We start from the raw sequence: 20,966 nt of genomic DNA on the forward strand, positions 1-20,966 counted from the left end.
TATTTCCATAGCCACTTGGGATCTAAATAATCCTTGCAATATGCTCTGAACTTTAAACTCATACACTTGGAATAAGGGGTAGCACTAGGGTTGCCAGGGGTCCAGTTTTCGACCGGAACGCCCGGTTGAAAAGGGACTTTGGGGGATCCTGTCAGCACCGCCAAATGGCCCGTTAAAAGTCCAGTCGGTGGCCCAGTAGGAGCCCAAGGCTCCCAGAAGCGGCTGCCTGGTCCCTGTGGGCCCTAGGCACATGGTCAGCCATGGAGGCTCTGCACGCTGCTCCTACCCCGAGTGGAGGTTCCACAGCTCCCATTGGCCGGGAACCACGACCAATGGCAGCTGTGTGGGGAGGCACCTGCGGGCACGAAGGCAGCGCGCATCGCAGAGCTGCCCGGCCGCCCATGCGCTTAGAGTCCGCAGGGACCTGGCAGCCGCTTCCTCGGAGCTGCGGTAAGCACCAGTGGGACCCCGCACCCCAACCCCCTACCCCAGTCCAGGAGTCCCCTGCTGCACCCAAACTCCTCATCCCCAACCCCACCACAGAGCCCACATCCCCAGCTGGAGCCCTCCCCAATCCCCTGCCCCAGGCAGGGGGGATGGAGCGAGTGGGGGGTCCCCTCGGAGAAGGGGCAGAGCAGGTCACGGGCGGAGCCTCAGAGAAGGGGCAGGTCATGGGTATTTGGTTTTGTGTGATTAGAAAGTTGGCAACCCTAGGTCTACCCAGCCGCACAATTAACTCATTTAATAGAGTTTCATTTATAAAGCCCACCCATCCAGTCCATTGGGAGAGATCAACAGCAAACTATCTTAAATAAAGATCAGAGACCATCTTCTTCAAACTGTCATAAAAAAAACAAACAAACATGAACTACCAGTGGTTACTCACAACCATGTGGAATACAGGTATGGGAGGATGTGGACTGTGTGGTTTACAGAGAGAAAGTGGGAAGGAAATTCCATACCTAGGGTCATCCAGGGCAAAGGCAAGATTGCCTACCAGTTATGATGAGATGGTGGGGAACTTTCACAGAAGTGGTATTTGGGTAGAAATGCCCATGAGAAAAATGCTCAGGGAGGACATTTCAAACACAGCTGCATGTACAGATAAGGGCTTTACGATCAACAGTGCCAGCTTAGTGAGTCAACAAAGAACTCAGTGCAGGTGTAATATGATCATGCTAGCTAAGCCGGCAAGCAAAGGCGAGACTGCTTTCTGAGAAAACTGCAATGATAGAGAAGCCCAACTAAAAAGGAATGACACTCACCTGCCCGGTGGTAACGAGGATATGTGCGGCTGTTTGTGAGGTCTCCACAGGATAAGGAAATCACAGCCTGCAGAAGTTGCGCAATTCAGATACCTAATCACCTCAGACACATGAGATTTTCTACGGAAAGGGCAGAGAGCACGTTTCTCTATACCATCTCAAGCGAGACCACTCAAGCACACACATGCAGAAAGAGTGCTTGCGATGACTCAGAGGCAAGGCTGCTGCCTTCGCAGGGTTGGCAAGGTAGCTCTAAAGCATCTAGCTGGCAGTATCTTTCAGGCATTCTTCCAGTAGAGCATTGGCATTACCTGACCAGTGGAGTATCTAATTGGGTCATTCTGGCAGTGCTGGAGAAAGAGCAAGCTCGGGAAACAAGAAGGCAAGGAGGGAAATGCAGGGCATACAGTAACTGCGACATACAGTACTTGTCTAGCGCCTTCTAGCTAAGCCCCGGAAGTGCTCAGCCAGCAGCAGGTTTTGTGAAGCTCAGGCAGACAGGTAAAGGGATCAGTTTACTCATGACAGCAGTGCAGTCACTGCTGCAGTGAAACAGGACGACTAACAGCCCACAGCAACCCTGCAGCTGTGGAGCTGCAAGTGAATCGGGGAGGAGGGGAGAGGGCGAAGGGGAACAAGCAGAGTGCAATCACCTAAACTGAGATTTGGACACAACACCCCCCTTTATGAAGAGTTTCATTGACACTTCAAGATTGCAAATATTCAGGGCTTTGTCTTTACGTTGTATCTGACAGAAGCTTCACAAGCAGCAAGCCATCATCTAGCACCAGGGTGGGGCATTGCGTTCAGTAGAGTGAGAGGAGAGAGGACTTCCTACTCCAGTGATTTTCATGTATTTAGGCTACTGAAGTGTTATTTGAAAATATTACCTCCTACATTGATGGACTTTTCCAGAGCAATACAATGCAGTCTGCTAAAACGCGAGGTCTACAAAGGAGGATGATGATGACAGAGTGTTGCTGATCAGACAAACCAAATCAGGTATTCCAGAGCCCTGAATGAAACGATTGGGGTAATACTTCAATTGTCAATTTTTTTTCCTGAATTTCAAATCCTGGACACGCTTCGCATACACTCGATTCTTGGTCTTGTAACCGGCTGGGAGGGGCTTTGAAGATGTAAAGTGCTAAGTATCATTATTTTAAACATACTGCTGGGCTAATTTGATGTAGGGTCTGAAGATGAGCCCCTCCTGCTATAGAGCTAGTTCATGAGGTTTGATTCACAGACCCCTCTAAAAGCTAGCTCCGTGGTAAAGAAGTAGAATAGCAGCACCTCCTCAGCTTGGGAGGCTGGGCGCCTCAATGCAGCTACGTCATCTCCCTAAAGATGTGGTATGGTAAGAAAACACAGGCGCACTCTATGCAACACAGGAGCTGGGAGGAGCTGACATGCAGGGAGTCAACATACACTAACGTAACTGGCAATTTGTTAAAATCCTTTGGATACAAGTTGGCTTTTTTCCCTATGGTTCATTACCGTTTCAGCTACCTTCCAGCAACACCTCTACTTGGTGATATCTGAACAAAGTTCTATGCCTTTTACAGAAGCAGCATGGTTGGACATTATGGCTGTGTTCCTCCACACCAAGTACACTTGAAAGTTGTACCAGTATAATTTTCAATGGGGGTGCAAATTCTCCTGAAACAGTTACACCAGCAGAAGCCCTAGGATGGATGCAGTTATGCTGGTATACAGATGCCTAGAATTTCTCTTCCTGGATGGGAATAAGCTATACCACTATGAGCAGTTTTTTTTACCAATATAATTGCATCCATAGTAGGGCTCGTTCTGCTTTAACCAGCATGAGCCCCCTCTCCGGTGTGCCAGGGGGGCGGGGAGCCCCAGGGGTCAGGTTACAGGCAGGCAGGTAGCCTGAGCCTAGCAGCTCTTCCCCCCTGCCAGCCAGGTCATCTGCATTTTCACTGACCATTTCCCTCGCCACCGATTGGTTCCCTGGATTCAAATTCAAACCCTTGGAAATGGCCCACCTTGATTATCACTTCAAAAGGTTTTCTCTCCCCCCACCCCACTCTCCTGCTGGTAATAGCTCATCTTAAGTGATCACTCTCCTTACAATGTGTATTTTTTCATGGTCTGTGTGTATTTAAATCTCCTCACTGTATTTTCCACTGAATGCATCCGATGAAGTGAGCTGTAGCTCACGAATGCTTATGCTCAGATAAATTGGTTAGTCTCTAAGGTGCCACCAGTCCTCCTGTTCTTTTAACTATACTGATACAGCTTAAGTAGTACAACTTGCTTAAACAAGCCACAAGGAAGACTTAAGAGAACACAAAATAGACTGGAAGGGCCAAGGTTCACTCAACTACATGATATTCCACCAAAGGAGAAAATCCAAGTTCCTAGTCAACATATCTGCTCCTACACAGACTTTAATTTGTCAGACAATTGAGTGCACCTTTTATTGGATGTATGGAGAGTGAACACATGATGAAATCCCCCACAACCTCTGACTGGGACAGGCTAACCAACCCTTGCATATATTCTAATCTTGACCAGGCCAGGTGAGAAATACCTTTTATTATGTCTGGGATTCTTAAACTTGTTTACACACACGGGTTGCACCAGTATAATTTTAAATCACTTTAATTACTCTTGTGCAACCTTGAGTGGGGGCACGCCGTTGGTTTAAACTTCATTTACATTGGTTTAGCTTGCGCTTGTATGACACAAACTACACAGATAAACCAACAGCGTGCCCACGCACAAAGTTACGCCAGTTTAACTAAGTCAGTTTTAAAATCACCGATAGTTCGACTGTCCAGACCTTAGATTTTTGAAGTCATTCATATCACCCCTTTCCAAACCAAACTGAACTTTGCAGAGAAGCAACACTAACAGCCTGGAAGGCAGCAGTGAACAACACATTATAAATAGGAGGCAGCTTCAGACAAAGTCTGGAAATGGATGCTGAGCGATTGCAATGTCAGATCAACTTTGCTGCTCAAAGTATCAGAGTGGGGCCAGGTTTAGTTTTAGCCTGAAAAGGCAATGACACAGAAAAGGCTAATGGCAGGTGGTCATTCCACATTCTGTACATTTCACAAAGATTTACGACCAAGCCTGAATCCTGGAAAAGCAAAACCGAAGTTGTTCCAGTGTCCCTCTGCAAGGTCAGCTTATTGTATTGTGGAAATGTTAGGAGTGAAACTCAAAGATAGGGGTGAGGTTCAATTTTTCCAGTTACAGCAGGATTTAAATCCCTTTGTTAAGAGTGAAAACAAAGCGAGTACCAAGACCAAAGTTACAACATTTGCTTTTAGGGTAAAGATTTACTTTTCTACATAGTTTCAAATAAGTCCACTCTGTGACCAAGGAGTTGAAATGACTCTTGAATTTTTAGGACTGGGTGTAAAACAGTTCAGAACTTAACTTACAAACATCTGTTCTAACACCTGAAACTTGAAGCGGATTTAAATCTAAACAGAGGCCTTGGCACAAGATTTCCCGCCCTAAAGAACACAATTAGTATCCATTTGTAAATCTTGCATACATTACAAAACAGAAGATCAAATGCCGAAGTTTTGAACACTGGAGTTGTGATTTTTATCATTTAAATGGCTCTTGATATAGGAAAACAAGGTGCCTAACTCAGCACAGTCCAATGAACTCAGGAGCCCAACAAAACCAGCACCTTCCACAGCAGCTTGCCTATTGGCATGCAATAGAGAACTCTGCAACCACTACACACAAGGAGCACTGCTACTTCACACCAGCGGATGCACATTAGCAGACTTCCTATTCTGCCCTTCTGTGCTTCTCAGGAGTTACACAGAAAGAGGGAGGAAGAAACATTGAGGCATCCATAAGCTCTACACGGTATTGAGGGGTAAATATAAGTGTCCTAGGAAACCCCCAAGCTCTGAAAGACACTGATGGTTGTAGGCGCAGGGATGATTTGGGGCAGGGCAATCTCCCTTCCCCTCCATTTTCACGGCTTTTTAGTTATCAGGTAAGAGCCTGCAAATGCTCCCCTATGGGTCTGCACAGAGCTACCACTAGACAGGTTATTTGTACACCCTTTCAAGCTGAAGGTACAGAATGAGTCCCACAACAAGGGCTCTGGGATTTGTCAACTTCATACAGGTTCCTGTGAATCTGCAGTCCAGGGAAAGCGATTGCAAGAGTGCACCTCCTAGCATCCCCCTGCTGCGCCTACCCTCGGGGAACATTTGAAATTAACTCCAAACCCAGATCCCTGGAATCAGAATTGGCTCCTTCAGCATGTTAAAGTTGTATCATCACCACTAGGCCAAGCAGCTTCATTCATTGCATGGAGGATTCTGTTCTTGAGAAAAACAACAAAATATTCCTTAAAGGGTCCTCCATTTCTGTTTTGAGTTACACCCTACCCCAGTCCTCTGAAAAAGACTTTTTTCCGCATAAGTTATAGCATGTGTAACTCCACCCTCTCACCCCTAACCCAGAAGAGAATTATCTTGGAAAGTTTGTAGTTAAAAAAAAACAAACTCATTTGCGTGGTGTTTCACTTTTTGACAATTGTTCTAATACACATACTTCTACCACACCAGCTTTTCAGACCTGCTGCAGGCACTTATCCTCAATGGAGAGCTAGATCATGGGACTATTTTTATCAAGTTGAAGTGCTACATTTTTTAGGGGTTAGTGATGATCTCGATGTGTTATGGCCTCTGTGAGAATCCTGGTGAGTGCCATATGAGCCACACTCCACCTAATCGGCACTCTCAAAAGAGTCTCTAGCTCACGAAAGCTCATGCTCAAATAAATTGGTTAGTCTCTAAGGTGCCACTAGTACTCCTTTTCTTCTAGCCCTCTTCGTTATCCTTCAAAAATATAAACTGAACACTAGTCTTGGAAGTTTATCACAGAGACTGCTGCCTATTTCATGTTATAGAATTTATGGTAATCTCATTCCGGCTTTAACAGTAACAGAACTCTGCATTCAAATACCATCCCTAACCTTTCAACTGGTTCCTATAGCTCAGGCTTCAGATGTGCTATGTCATAGCTGTAGATCGGCAGAGCACTCCAGATATTCAGTGTGAGAAGCACCACACAACATGGTTTCATGCAAGATTCCTATATCATCTGCTGGCATAAGGAGCTTTTTCAACTGCAACAGTATTTACACAGGTCAGTTATAAGGCCTTGAATGTGTCTTCATATCAGGGCACAGTATTGTTACACCCACCCAGCACCTTAAAGGTTTATTTGCCACAGGCAAAAAGAATGCTTCCTGCAGAATCCAAGCTTTCATTTAAAAAAATAATAACTTATAGTGGTGAAAGTTAATTTCCAAGCATCATTTGAGTGTAAACAAATACAGTGCTCCTCTTCTGAAATCTGCAGACAGCCTTACTGCTACTGCTCCGAGCTTTCTGAAGCAGCAGTAGACGTAAGGGACCAGAGTCTTGTCAGTAGAACCCTGTAAATCCATGGATGTCTGCTTTATATCCGCAGATATCCACATATCCATATGCGGATCCGACACGGATACAAATTTTGTGTCCGTGCAGGGCTCTACTTGTCAGTTTTCAGAGCTGCTACTGAGAAAGGTGGGGATGGCAGTGAAACTGGCCAAAAAAAATCTCGTCAATTTCACTTTGTTCCTGCTTGGGAAAGCTCTGAGCAGCAGCAGCAGAAACAGACAGTGCATCTATTTACTATTGAGGGCTGAATGGAGGCTGGAAAAGGAAGTAGCATAGATGGACCTCCCCCAATACTGGTGTCAGTATGCTGGAGAAGGAATAGAGATACCCCTGCCCATCTTCCTCCCAGCAAGTAAACTGGGGGTGCAACAGAGTAGGGGGGAATGGGACTACAAAGGATGTCTCTACCCCCTACCTTTCAGCAGCTGGATAAGGGGTATGAGGGCTGGCTTCAAAATTTAACACCTACTAGCTAGAGAATGATATAAAATATGCTGCCCCTGAAGAAGAGCCAAGAAAAGCACCCTGGTAGGAATTCCCTAGTAGATGGGGGAGAAAGAGTATTTGCTTCTCACTGGCAATGTCTCCTCTGTTCAGGGAGTTCCCAGTTTGGTTTCAGTATGTGGTTAAGTGCCAAGCACAATTCCAAGCCCTACTTGTGGGCACATGTACAGGTGTACGGAGGCAGGTGTAAGGGACTGAAAACAGCTCTTAAAAAAAAAGGCCTGATCATGATTTAACATAGCAAAGTAAAGAAGATGTGGAGTGAATGCAGAAAGGGAAAAAAGTATTCCAAAAGCAAAAGAAATTGAGTGAACTGGTCACAAAGCATTCAGTGATTCTTCTTCAAATTTCATCAGTCTTTGTCCAATTAATTTGTCTGACCAATACATCTCTGGGGTATTCAGCTCTCTCCACAGCTGCTCAAACAGTACTTGGAGAATATATTGTCTGATGAACAGCAGTAAAAGATATCAAATCAGACACATTTTTTTCCTACTATTCAACCAGCTCTAGTAGTAAGTTATATTTTTAACAATTTATCAAATAGAAATTTGATGAACAATGTTATAATTAAGTAGAGTACAACCAGTACAGCACTATTTAGTTTAAATTGCTCGAAGCACAGCTTGGAGCAGTGGCTTTGTGGAGGTGTGATGGCACAGGTATGTTTCACCTTGACTAGCAAACCAGCCCTCTCACTTGTAGGAATTGAGTACGTTTCAGGGATAGAGCCACCTAAACGTAAATGGTATTAAGCTGGATGTATAGGCAAAACTAAATTTAAAGGTGTGCAGACCAAAACAGAACATGCAAATGTGACGTCTGAATACTTAGCCAAATATACCCTTCACTACTTCGTACATACCGCCCCCCCCCCCCCCCCCCGCCCCCCCCGAGAGCCTCCTGGCTGCTGCGAGAAGCAGGAGGTGTCTTCATTACATTACCTTTCCCATCATCTCGAATTTCTGGGCTCCCCTTTGAACTGTACTCCCCTCATGAACAGCTCCAGTGCCTGCTGCTGCTCAGAGTTCTCCTAAACAGCTATAGCATAAAGTCAGCCCAAAACTTTAGTTCCACTAATGCCCTCAGGATTCCGAATGGCAGCAATGAAAGTGCTACAAGTCTTAATTTCACTCTGCTGCTGCTTAGCCAAGTTCTGAGGAAGATTAGCACAGGCACTGGGGATGCCTACAAGACCCAACACCATGCAATGGTGTCTACGGTCAGAAAGTTGTCTTCACAACAAGGAGAACTAGAAACACTGGTTTTTAAAGAAAGTTTAAAGTTTTGCAGAAATTGATTGCTGAGTCCTACCTCTCACTCACCACAAATAGTTTTGAGCCTAAACTATTTGAAAATAAAGTCTAACTGAAATTGGTGTTTCTGTTTCTCCAGCTGAAATGGAGGCTTTGCTGATAAGTTAATGACACCAGCTGTTTGCAGACATTACATCAGAGATACTAAACTACTTTCCATCCTACTTAAAAATACTAAAAACGATCATAGCAAGAATTTTTATGTTGAACACACATAAAGCTACCGAAGGTTTACATGGTGAGTTTGGCTGATGTTAACCCAGAAACAGTTTTATGGTCACTGGGCTAAGCGCACAACTTCAACTGAAGTCTACTTTGAGTTACAGCATAAATATCTGAGATCAGAATTTGGCTCTCGGCTCAGGCTCACACACCACACATGACACTTCTCAGAAAGATGGCCACCACCAGCTGGAGGCTCTGTGATGCCACTTGTAATTTCAAAGGTCATTTTCAAAATACAATTTCACAGTTATATAGCAAAGAGTAGGTCTCCCAAAGTAAATATATAATTTTTCTTAGAAAAACTGGGTGAAACATTTATGGAAGAGGAGACCAATAGCTATGGCTAGCCAAATGGAAAAGTGAAAGATGCTTCAAATTTACTCTGTATGAAAGCAATAAAGTGTGTGAAGCCACCGAGTGCTTCCAGTGAAACTAAACCAATATTATTGTGTGGCCTGTGACATTTGATATATGAAAATGTAAAATCACGCAAGAATGAAATGGTAGAAAGTTTAAACTCACATTGACAACTTGCGTAAACCAATGAACTACCAGCGGTTCTCAAACTGGGGTCCATGAACCCCTGAGGGTCCGCAAGTCATGTCTGAGGCCGCTGACCCCACTGCAACTCCCCCCCCAGTGCCTCCTACACACCACAGAACAGCTGTTCAGCGGTGTGCAGGAGGCGCTGGGAGGAGCGGGGATGGGGTGCGCTCAGAGGAGGAAAGAGACGGGGAAGAAGAGGAGCAGGGGTGGAGCAGGTGCAGGAAGAGGTGGAGATGGGTGGGACCTGGGGCTGAGCAGGGGTTGAGCACCCCAGGGGAAAATTAGAAGCCAGTTTGGGGGTCCTCAAAAAATTTTAAAACAAAATGTGGGTCCTCAGGTTGCTAAAGTTTGAGAATTTCTGAATTAGGCAAATCTCTGCTTGTACCAAAAGTCTCATCTTAACTCCTTGAACACAAGCACCTCGTTTGCCTGAACGTACTTGCTTTAATGGAAAAGAAAACATTTCCTACCAACCACCCCAGCAACAAGCAGACTTGTTCCATTTAACAGAACCCCTTTCCTCTTTATGTAGCCATTTGGTTTTACAAGTGATATATGTTTTTAATTCCAGTGAAAACAACAACAGTATTACAGAAATATTCAGACTGTATTATAGTCTATTTGTTGCAGCTTTTATCAACACACTAGCAGTTTATCAGGCCTTTCAACTTACTTTGGCTTTGAGGGATGGCTTTACACTATCCAGAGTGTCATCTTCCAAAGAGGAAAGAAAACATCCTGTGACCCATACACTCAATACCAAAACACCATCACTCAGATTTTCAGATATATTTAAGGTTACATGCATTATCATTTGATATAAATTTGTCAGGTGCAACATGCTTTACATCATATATAAACAGCGTTCCATGAATTCATAATATATACAAGAATGTTTAGTCTGGCATCACAGTGAAAACCCACAATACTCTAATGCGGGAGGGGGGAAATTAGTGCCAAGTTTATTAGCATTCAAAATATCACCTCCCTTCCTGCAAATCTTTACTTACACAATTAAGCCTTACACTTGTGTAGTCTCATTTGCTTCAGTTTGACTACTCACATGTCTAAGAACTATTCTTATGATGAGTTAACAGTTTACAATATCACGCTCTAAATGTTAATCTTCACTGTGTTATCCGACACTTTGTTGGTTGCTAAGATAGAATCCTCTCCGTATACAAATTGAAATTTGGGTGCTGTCTGCTGATCACTGGTCCCTCATTCAATAAATCTGATCTCATGGTAGAAAGAATTTATCATTAGTGTCTGAAAATTCTGACACGTAGCGAGCTGCTTAATTACAAGCTTTTTTTGGAGGTCTGTATTGCATGCATCAGCAAGGTGATATAATAATTTCCTCGAACTGTGGCAACAATTCCATCTTGGACTCCAAGAGAGCCTCTCCTTCCAACTCTACCATGCTACATCCACCAGTAATTAAATTTTCCTCTATCAAATACTTTTTACACCCTGAACTCGTCAATAGCTACTTATATTACGGTTGTTGCTAGAGTCCATGGGATTATCCATTATTATTACCCAGATAATTAAAGTAGAAGTACAAATGTTGTAAAGTTTATGAGGTACAACTTATCAGAAAAATGTGAATTATGAATTTTCAGTACATTGTCAATTGGCGTTTTCCACAATACCAAAGCTAAAACACTCCTTTAATACCTGTACACTCAAGCAATCAAACTGGCCCAGAGGAGGGGACGGGCTAATAAGGATATGTCATGACATATGCTAATAAGATGGGCTAATAAGGATAAAGCATGACACCTTTGGTCATGAGGAAATATGAATGCAGACCACAGCCTACATCCAGATCAAAAAGGGTCACATTCCTTGAACAAGTTGCTAGGTGTCCCAAGTATTTCAGTTCACAATACTAACCAAACTAAGACAGGAGCTATTATACGACTCAACTACTGTTGCTTTTTTGTGCCACAGCAATCAGTATATTTTTTTTAAAAACCGTAATTTCAAGGTTTTATCACTTGACCACAAAAATCTAATGCAGTGATATTTAGTCTACAAGGTCTCAGCCAATGTAAGAAACAAGAACTTTTAAATACAATTTAAAATAAACCTGACTTCACTGACAAAAGCAACCAGCTGTAATTTCAGATGCTCTGCTAAGTTCCTTGCCAGTCATTTTAAACATATAGCTGCCTCACTGTTGTACCAGGGTACCACAGATCTGACATTAATACACTAGATCACGTAACACATTGCATTACACAGGCACAGCATAAGCTAAGGGATGAATTGGGCTTGATTCTGAATTTCCAAGATTTTGACATTTTAAGGCTAGCCTCTAAGGTTACTTTTGCGTAGTTTGCAGTATATTTGGATTTATATTAATAGAATCCATGTTGCTTATCTGAGACTCTGGCACCTTGTGGTCTCTGCAAAGGTTGCCAAAAAAAAAAAAGTTTTGGAAGTCAAAAGTATCAGGGCAACTCCCACATGGTAGATATGAGGAGGCAGACAAGAGCCCGTTTTGACCTTGCAAAAATGGCAGCCCCCAAGTTTTCCAAGTACAGTAGTAATTTCTAGACATGAAAAACACAGTCTTAGAGCTGAAACAATTTCTATACATAAAGTTTCAAGAAATCAGAGTTGTCAATTTCTCTGTCTGGGGCAAGACTGGACAGGCCAGGACTCTATTTCGCTCATTTAGCTGCTCTATTTCTTTGAGAGATTTTACAATAATCAAACTGTCAGATTTTTAAAAATAGCCAGAGCAGACAGTATATTATTGCACTAGATGTTATAGGGTCCCTTCTATAGGTGCTGACAGAGAAAGATATGCAAAATGGACCTCTCTCACACCAAAGCCTTGTTTATTTCACTTTGTTTGTAAACATCTTAAGAAGCAGATATAGGTATTGCAGGTAAGAATGGCCAATCTAATCTTTCCCTCTCCTGCAAGAAACTGACAAGACATTTGAAAGCTTTGTTTTCTTTCTCCTCAGTGATACCCTTCCCCCAAACCAAGAGGAAAAGACAGTGGACTGAGCCAAGTCTCTACAGTCTTATTTTCTTCTCCTCCTGGGTTCTTGGGGAGGGAGTATTATTTGTTACTGGTGGAAAGAAAAACCATGTGGCTGTTATTGGGGGAAGGAAGGCAATGCAGTGTAAGACACAGAGAGTGAATAGTAACATGGCAGGGGTGTAACCTGCTGCAAGGAGAACATTAAATCGGGGAAGAATGAAATTTGATGAACAAGGAGGATTCTTTTCACATAGTGCTGGGCAGTGATCAGTAGTTATTCCAGAGCAGGACTGTAAGGGGCAAGGTGCGGGGAAGAGAAGGAGATGACTATCTTGATCTGGTCAATAGCCTGGAGGAAGGTTATTACATTATGCAGCGCAGCGAAGATTACTTGACACAGGAAGTTGATGGGGCAGATTTTGTTTCAGGGGATGAGAGGTCCTTATATACAATTACCTGGAGAAGAGCTACCAAATGTATTACCTGGTGAAGGTGTCAACCACCCCAGCCAGGAAGGTGATGGGACAGCACCCCTTGACCCTTACTACCTCCCATCTCCACAGCTGGTACTTGATATAAGGCTGTGAAGAGCCAAGTACCTGTCTGTGAGGATGGGAGGTAGCAATTACCCTGCCCTTGTCAGGGAAGTCACCTGGGTAATGCCCAGGGCAAAAGCAGCATGTCTCCCAGGAGTCAGCCACACGAAAGTAGGCATCAAGCCTAAGAGGTCCTGGCCCCTGGGGAGTGGAACAGACCACCTACCGGGGCAGTAGGTGACAGCCCTGGGGGTGGGTGGGGGAGATCAGTGTGGAGTGGCCCCATGAGGGTAAGTCCAGAGCAGTCTGGGAAACAAAGTCCCCTGGGAGTCCCAATCCCAGAGGGGGAATCATTCAGGGTGAGGGTGCAGAGGGAAGGCCCCCTGGAGGTGCCAGTCCCAGGAGAGATCCGAGGGGTCCAGCCCCGGGGAGGGTGGGAGAGAAGGTCTTGCTGGTGTAAGTCCCATGGGGATGCGGGAGGGAGGTTCTCCCGGAGGGATGGGGGTCCATTGCCAGGGTGTCAGTTTAATGGGGGATCAGGCACGGGGATCCGGTCCCGGGGGCAGTCCAGGCCGGTGTCCGGTCGAGGGGAGTCAGTTTCATGGGGTGTCAGAACCGGTCACGGGGAAGGGGTCCGGTCCCAGGGGGGTGGTGTGGTGTCCGGGCCGGGAGCAGGGAAGGGGTCCAGGCCCGGGGGCAGTCCGGACTGGTGTCCAGGCCGGGGGGGGGGGTTGTCAGGACCAGGGGGGAAAGGGTCCGGACCGGGGGGGGGTGTCCGGACCGGTGTCCAGGCCGGGGGGGGAGGTTATCAGGACCGGGGGGGGGAGGGGTCCGGGCCAGGTGGGGGGGGTGTCCGGATCGGTGTCCAGGCCGCGGGGGGTTGTCAGGACTGCGGGGGGGCAGAAGGGGTGCGGGCCAGGGGGGCGGTGTGGTGTCAGGACCGGGGGGGGAAGGGGTCCGGGCCAGGCGGGGGGGGGGTTGTCAGGACCGGGGGGGGAGAAGGGTCCGGGCCGGGGGGGGGGGGGGGGGTTGTCAGGACCGGGGGGGTGAAGGGGTCCGGGCCGGGGGGAGGGTGTCCGGACCGGTGTCCAGGCCGGGGGGGGGGGGGTTGTCAGGACCGGGGGGGGCGGGAAGGGTCCGGGCCGGGGGGGGGCGGGAAGGGTCCGGTCCCGGTACCTGGTGCAGCGCTGTCAGCCCGTCCACGTTGGCCGTGTTGACGCGGGCGCCGCGGGCCAGCAGGCGCTTCACCTCCTCGGCGTCGCCGCTGGAGCAGGCGGCCAGGAACACGGCGCCCTCCTCGAAGCGGACGCGGGGCGCCCCCCCGCCGCGGTGCCGGCCCCGGGCGCCCGCCGGCGCCCCCGGCTCCAGCTCGGTCAGCGAGCCCTTCCAGCGCCGCAGCTGCTCGGCCCGCCGCAGCCGCGCCGACTCGGCCCGCTTCACCCCCAGGTGCCCCGGCTCCGACATCGCCGCCGCCGCCGCCGCACTGAGGAGCAGGGACCGCAGCGGGCTTCACCCCGGAGGAGAGCGCAGCGCCCCCGCCGCCATGTTTACGACTCCTGGGCCGCAGCGCGCAGGCGCCGCCGCCCTCAAGCACCGCGGGACACGTAGTTCCCCCCGCCCGGCCCTGAGCGGACTACCACTCCCAGCATCCTCCGCGCCCCGGGGCCGCGCCCCTCCGCTCCGCCCGCCGGCGCACCGCCGCCCCCGCGGACTACAACTCCCAGAATCCCAAGCGGCCAGGGGGCGGCCTGCGGAACCGGAAGCGCTTTCCCCGTCGTGCGGGTCGGGACGAGGCTCCTGCGAGCAAGGCCCCTGGTGCAGGCCGGTGAGTACTGCTGAGTGCGGCGACTGATAATGGTGGCAGCCATCAGGGGCCTCAGGAGGTCACCTGGTCCCACCCCCTGCCCAAAGCAGGGCCAATCCCCAATTTTTGCCCCCCAGATCCCGAAATGGCCCCCTCAGGGATTGAACTCGCAGCCCTGGGTTGAGCAGGCCAATGCTCAAACCACTGAGCTATCCCCCCCCCCCCCGAATGTCTGGAGGAGGCGTGGGGGCAGGGGTGCCAAGAAAACCGCCCCCTGTTTTTGCACTGCAGCCGGAGCAGCCCGGGGCTTCTGTTGCAGCGTGGCATCGGCTTTCGGCTCCTCGGCGGAGTCCTGCCGAGACCGTCCCCAGCTGCGGATTTTCTGCGCGCAACTCACAGAAATAGATTTTTAAATGTATTTTGAAAACAACACATGTCAGGCTGCACAGTTAGGCCTTGAGCCTGCAAACACCTCCGCACAGAGGGCACCTTAAGCACATTACTGGGCCCACTGAAATTTGCGGGATTAGGGCCTAAAGCGTTCAAATGTCCGGAAGTTTTGATGTTGAACTGCAAGTGCTTGCCTAACTTTACACATGAGTGGTCTCATTGAAACCAATGGATATACTCACATGCTTAAAGACGTGTATAACTGTTTGCAGGATCAGGGCCTAAAGGCGCGCATACAAACTTTCCCCTGCCTCCTCATAAGTTTCAGAGTAACAGCCGTGTTAGTCTGTATTCGCAAAAAGAAAAGGAGTACTTGTGGCACCTTAGAGACTAACCAATTTATTTGAGCATGAGCTCTCGTGAGCTACAGCACATCCGATGAAGTGAGCTGTAGCTCACGAAAGCTCATGCTCAAATAAATTGGTTAGTCTCTAAGGTGCCACAAGTACTCCTTTTCTCCTCATAAGTGTGCATCATGATCCAGTTTTTAATTACTCAATAATAATAATGAATTGTAATAAATTAATATAACATGTTCTTTCTTTTTGTCTTCCCTTTGACCAGTAGGAACATTTGATTGAAAGGAAGAACTTGGTTGTTTAGAAATTAACTCACTCATGCGCCTTATTCCGAATTCAGAACACTCCCTTTGATACACCACATCTGTTTGTCGTGGGAATATTTTTAAGGTTACAAACTGAGAAAGAAGGAGCAGCAGATTAATTTTTAAGTAACAAAGTTCCTATTTTCATGAACAACAACAAGCAAAGAAGGAAAAAAGAACCCAGAACATATTAGATCAGAGCTGAATTGTTTCAAAACAGAATATTTTTCAGTTTTCCATTAGGAGTCAGTGACTACATTTTATTCGATAGTTTCAGTGTGTTTCTGTTACATGTACAATAGAACCTCGCCAATACGAACACCAGAGTTACAAACTAACTGGTCTGCACACCTCATTTGGAACCAGAATTACGTGATCAGGCAGCATCAGAGGAAAAAAAAAAAGGCAAATACTGTATGACCAAGCAAAATGGCAAGCAGTAGGAAGCGCAAACGTGTCACACTTTCAATTGACACAAAACTAGAAATATTAAAAAAACTAGACAGTGGTGTTAGCCTCAGCAACATAGCGGTAGAATATGGTATTGGGAAATCCACCATCACCGATATTCGGAAAAGCCAGGAAAAAATAAAGCAATTTGCAAAAGAAGCCAAAGACAACGGAACAGTAAAAAGCAGGTGTATTGTACGCAAAGCTGCTGATGATGCTTTTGATAAGGCAATGCATCTGTGGTTTGCACAAGAGAGATCAAAAGGCACTCCTATAAGCGGTGTGATGGTTACAGAAAAGGCAAAGTTACTCTACCGAGAAATGTATCCAGACAAAGGTGAGAACCATTTTAAAGCAAGCACAGGATGGCTCTGTCGGTTCAAAAATCGGCATGGAATACGGCAGTTGAGGATGCAAGAAGAGTTCCTGACAACTGACTGGAATGCTGCTGGTGTATTTAAAAACATTTTCAAATCATTTATTGAACAACATGAACTTACTCGGGACCAAGTGTTTAACTGCGATGAGACTGGCTTGTATTGGCGCCTGCTTCCAAAGAAGACTCTGGCAGACAGTTCAGAAAAACAGGCGAAGAATTTCAAATCCAGTAAAGATCGGGTCACACTGATGGCTACTGCTAATGCAAGCGGGGATTTCCGTCTCCCATTGGTGTTCATTCACAAAAGGGCAAAACCTCGCTGCTTTGCAAACGTCACCATGTCAGCTCTACCTGTCCATTACTACAGCCAGCGCTGTGCTTGGATGGATAAAGGCATTTTCTCCGACTGGTTTTTTAAACACTTTGTTCCGCTTGTGAAAGACTACCTTACCTCAAAATCGTTACCTATCCGAGCTGTTCTACTGATGGATAATGCGCCATCTCACCCTGCCATTGAAAATCTATTGACGGAAGACGGAAGCATTCGGTGTTTGTTTTTGCCACGAAATGTCACCAGCCTCGTTCAGCCAATGGACCGAAGTGTTCTAGAAAACATGAAATGTCGATACAAGCGAAACCTCTTACAGCGATTATTATTGGGATCAATGCAATTTGAATCTTACACAGATTTTTGTAAACAGCTGACAATCAAAGATGCTGTCTACATGTGTGCCGAGTCCTGGAGTGAGATTAGCTCTGAGTCTTTGAGACGCTCATGGAATACACTTTGGCGGTGTATTGATAACACTGAACCAGATAATTTGCAAAACAGTGACCGGATGGAAATAAATCAACTAGATTTTTCTGAAGAGCGACAGCTTTTGGATATCACCATTGAGGAACAGGAGGAATGGCTAAATGCAGATAAACATGAGAACGGACACCCTATTCTTACTGACCATGAGATAATTGAATTGGTACGAGAAACAGCACAACCAGACAGTGACAGTGATAAGGAGGGGGAGAATGCCAAGAAGGTCCCACACATGCAAGCAGAAGAGTGCTTCACTGCCTGTCTTCAATGGCTTGAACAACAGCCGGAAGCCACACCGATTAACCTAATGATGCTTCACAAGCTACGCACCTTGGCAGCAAAAAAGCTTGTGAGCAACCTCAGGCAAAGTACCATTAAAGATTTTTTCAAGTCTACATAGTTAATGCTGTAAAGTTAAGCAGGAGAGTTAAGTTTGGATACTTTTTTAAATTGTCGTTATAAAAACTAGTACCGGTATGTTTTGCTACCACATTTTTTTAGTGCTATTTGAATGGACATTTAAATTGGTGGGCTTTTATGTTGGCTTTTTTTTTTTTTCATGGATAACTAACGCTAAAAAAAAAGCAAGAGAAATTACTTAAAATTGAAATCTAGTATTGTGTTAAACGTAAACTACTAGAAAAAGGGAATATTTTTTTTTTTTTTTTTAAAAAGATTTGACAAGGTAAGGAAATGGTTTCTGTGCTTGATTCATTTAAATTAAGATGTTTAAAAGCAGCGTTTTTGTGCTGCACAGTAAAGTTTCAAAGCTGTATTAAGTCAGTGTTCGGCTGTAAACTTTTGAAAGAACAACCATAACGTTTTGTTCAGAGTTATCAACATTTCAGAGTTAGGAAAAACCTCCATTCCAAAGGTGTTTGTAACTCTGAGGTTCTACTGTATTGTATATTATGAGCTCCCTCTGGTGGTCATAGTTGGCACTTAACTTCCCTGTTACATATTTATTTGACAAACAATCACTTTGCAGAGCCTATGGGGGTGTGAGCCTATCAGATGCTTAGCGTTCTGGCCTGATCCAGCAAAACACTTAAGCACATCCTTAACTTTAAACATAGGGGTAGGCCCATTGACTTCAGTCTGTTGTGCAGGATCGAACAATGGAGCTAACTGCTCATGGTAGTAAGCATTATGCTTGGTGTTAAGTGTTTGCCGTTTCAGGCCTTACGCGGGCTGACTTTGATATAGGAGGGAGACCATGGTTTTAAATCATGCTTTATTAAAATTCAGTCTCCTGGTTGTTAGTGGTTCCCACATCTGTTGCATCTTAGTTGTTTTTTTTATCTCTGTTTGCAAAAATCTCTATAATTCTGCATTAATTGTGTTTTCAAAAACACTGCAGTGTGACAGATATGGCAATTTCCTTAAATATCTTGGTCCAACCTTATTGAATGACGTTAAAGCTTATTGAATTAATATTCAGTATCTTAGGAGTTCATTATATTAAAAATGAAAATGTGTATGTATTATCGTGGGATTGTATAGAACATCTCTAGGGAGGAAACCTGGCTAAACGTTTACCCTAGGAAGTGTTATGAGCTTAGAAGACTCTTTGATACAATGTCCTAGACAAACAAATTAAAGTGGGATTCCTAGGAAATATTTGGGAAGAGGTGAAGGCAGCTTCTCACCTCTGGATCCAACCTTTGACCCTGTGCTCTGAGGAAAAAAGTAAAGCAGACCTGCTTAGGCGGTCTGACTTTGCTGGGGAATTCACAGTGTAGACAGGGAAGTGCTCAGCCTGGAAAGTCATAGATTCCAAGCCCAAAAGGGGCCATTGTGATCATCTAGTCCAGGGGTTCTCACAACAAATTTTTGGTGGCTTCAGAGTACAGCTACCAACTCTTGCTGGTGGTCGCTCTGATAATTTTTCCTAAAATACTTAATTAACTTTAGGAAAAACAAATAAATATGCACATAAACACATCCAAATCATTGTAATTTATTTATATAGGGGATTTTTTGCAGAGTCAATAATAAAAATAATGAACAGTTGTGTCTATTCTTTACTGCACCTAAAGAGAATAGAAACACAAATAAGGTGTTTGCATGTTCTTGTCTTTTTGTTGTTGTTTCTTTTGCCTTTTTGGTTGCTTTTTTTTTAGACTTGCTAGCTAGTAAGTCTGCTTCTGTGAAAAGTGATATTTGTATATTAATATCATTTTTTACAGCCTCCCAGCTAGCTTCTAAGTCTTGTAGCCAATGATTTTAGTTTATTGTTCATTTATTATGTGATATTATGATTAACTAACATGTTATGTCCTATATAATCGTTGTATGTTAAATAGAGTTAAATTGTAGGATTGTAGAAGTATAAGATTGATCAGTAGTTAGGAGGGATCATTATTTATTAGGTATCTAAGTAAATAGGGCTGAAACGCAAGGCCTACAGGCTGAGGCCTGTAAGATTTTAGCTTAGCCATGCTAGGCTTAAGAAATGCTTGACATAAGTAAGTGACCAAAGAATGACCCTATGCCACAAGATTATGGGAAAAGATGTACTAATGGGTGATATTCCAAAAAATTAACAATAAGAGTAATATTTTGCTTACAAGATACGTAGTAGTCACATTTTTCTAACACATGCCCTAACCACAGGGTTCGCTATGTGTGTAAATGCTAATGTTGTATAGTCAGAATCACACTTTAAAAAGAGGGTGCCCACATTAGGAAAATTGAGCTCCCTATGGGAAACTCCAGCAGGAATCATCCCTCTACTGATGATCAGTTGGCAAGGCAGCCATCAGACCTTAAGAATATCGTTAAGGATGTGAGTATGGCTATATATGTAACTTGTGCATAGGTGTGTATGGAATTTCTATATGCTTGGGTAATCATAACTTTAACTGTAACTTTAATAAAACTTGGAAAACAGACTAAACCTTGTACTTGTGAATGTCTGTATGGTCATTACCGTTGGTCTTTGTGTTCCCAGAGATTCTAAATCTGAAGCAAGTAGCAGAGGTGACTTTCACTCTGTTAAAAGAAAAGGAGGACTTGTGGCACCTTAGAGACTAACCAATTTATTTGAGCATAAGCTTTCGTGAGCTACAGCTCGCTTCATCGGATGCATACTGTGGAAAGTACAGAAGACATTTTTATACACACAAACCATGAAAAAATGGGTGATTATCACTCCAAAAGGTTTTCTCTCCCCTACCCCACTCTCCTGCTGGTAATAGCTTATGTAAAGTGATCACTCTCCTTACAATGTGTATGATAATCAAGGTGGGCCATTTCCAGCACAAATCCAGGTTTTCTCCTCCCCCCCCAAATTATAACATTCATAAACCAGTCGGAGAACACTTCAATCTTCATTTGCAAATTGGATACAATTAACTTAGGCTTGAATAGAGACTGGGAGTGGCTAAGTCATTATGCAAGGTAACCTATTTCCCCTTGTTTTTTCCTACCCCCCCCCCCCCCAGACGTTCTTGTTAAACCCTGGATTTGTGCTGGAAATGGCCCACCTTAATTATCATACACATTGTAAAGCGAGTGATCACTTTACATAAGCTATTACCAGCAGGAGAGTGGGGTAGGGGAGAGAAAACCTTTTGTAGTGATAATCACCCATTTTTTCATGGTTTGTGTG

At 45.1% G+C, this 20,966-nt stretch overlaps 2 protein-coding genes across 10 annotated transcripts in view; one reads left to right on the forward strand and one right to left on the reverse strand.

The window, feature by feature from the left end:
- Positions 1–14,415, reverse strand: part of PPP1R12B (protein phosphatase 1 regulatory subunit 12B) — a 173,387-nt gene extending 158,972 nt beyond the window's left edge. For all 8 annotated transcript variants that reach the window (XR_006286796.1, XR_006286797.1, XM_037885321.2 and 5 more), the window contains exon 1: positions 14,029–14,415. Coding sequence is in view for 6 of the 8 variants with exons in the window: in XM_037885321.2 (XP_037741249.1) it covers positions 14,029–14,316 (288 nt within the window). In the remaining 2 variants the exon portion in view is untranslated. The remainder of the gene's footprint in view (positions 1–14,028) is intronic.
- A 119-nt stretch (positions 14,416–14,534) lies between these two features.
- Positions 14,535–20,247, forward strand: LOC102930916 (jerky protein homolog-like). 2 transcript variants are annotated; one of them, XM_027832773.3, is made up of 2 exons: positions 14,535–14,677; positions 15,671–20,247. In XM_027832773.3, exon 2 carries the CDS (start codon positions 16,140–16,142, stop codon positions 17,751–17,753), a length of 1,614 nt encoding a protein of 537 aa, XP_027688574.2. In that variant the 5' UTR covers positions 14,535–14,677; positions 15,671–16,139; the 3' UTR covers positions 17,754–20,247. The 2 variants fall into 2 exon arrangements, with proteins under 2 accessions (XP_027688574.2, XP_007054392.2); XM_007054330.4 differs by having other exon boundaries at positions 14,575–14,677; positions 15,674–20,247.
- The last annotated feature ends 719 nt before the right edge of the window (positions 20,248–20,966 follow it).

This window comes from Chelonia mydas, chromosome 21 (assembly GCF_015237465.2).
Source record: "Chelonia mydas isolate rCheMyd1 chromosome 21, rCheMyd1.pri.v2, whole genome shotgun sequence".
NCBI classification, from domain to species: domain Eukaryota; kingdom Metazoa; phylum Chordata; order Testudines; family Cheloniidae; genus Chelonia; species Chelonia mydas.

What these genes read in the sequence shown, in the direction of transcription:
- LOC102930916 (XM_027832773.3), top strand. Translation starts at nt 16,140, where the DNA reads ATGGCAAGCAGTAGGAAGCGCAAACGTGTCACACTTTCAATTGACACA.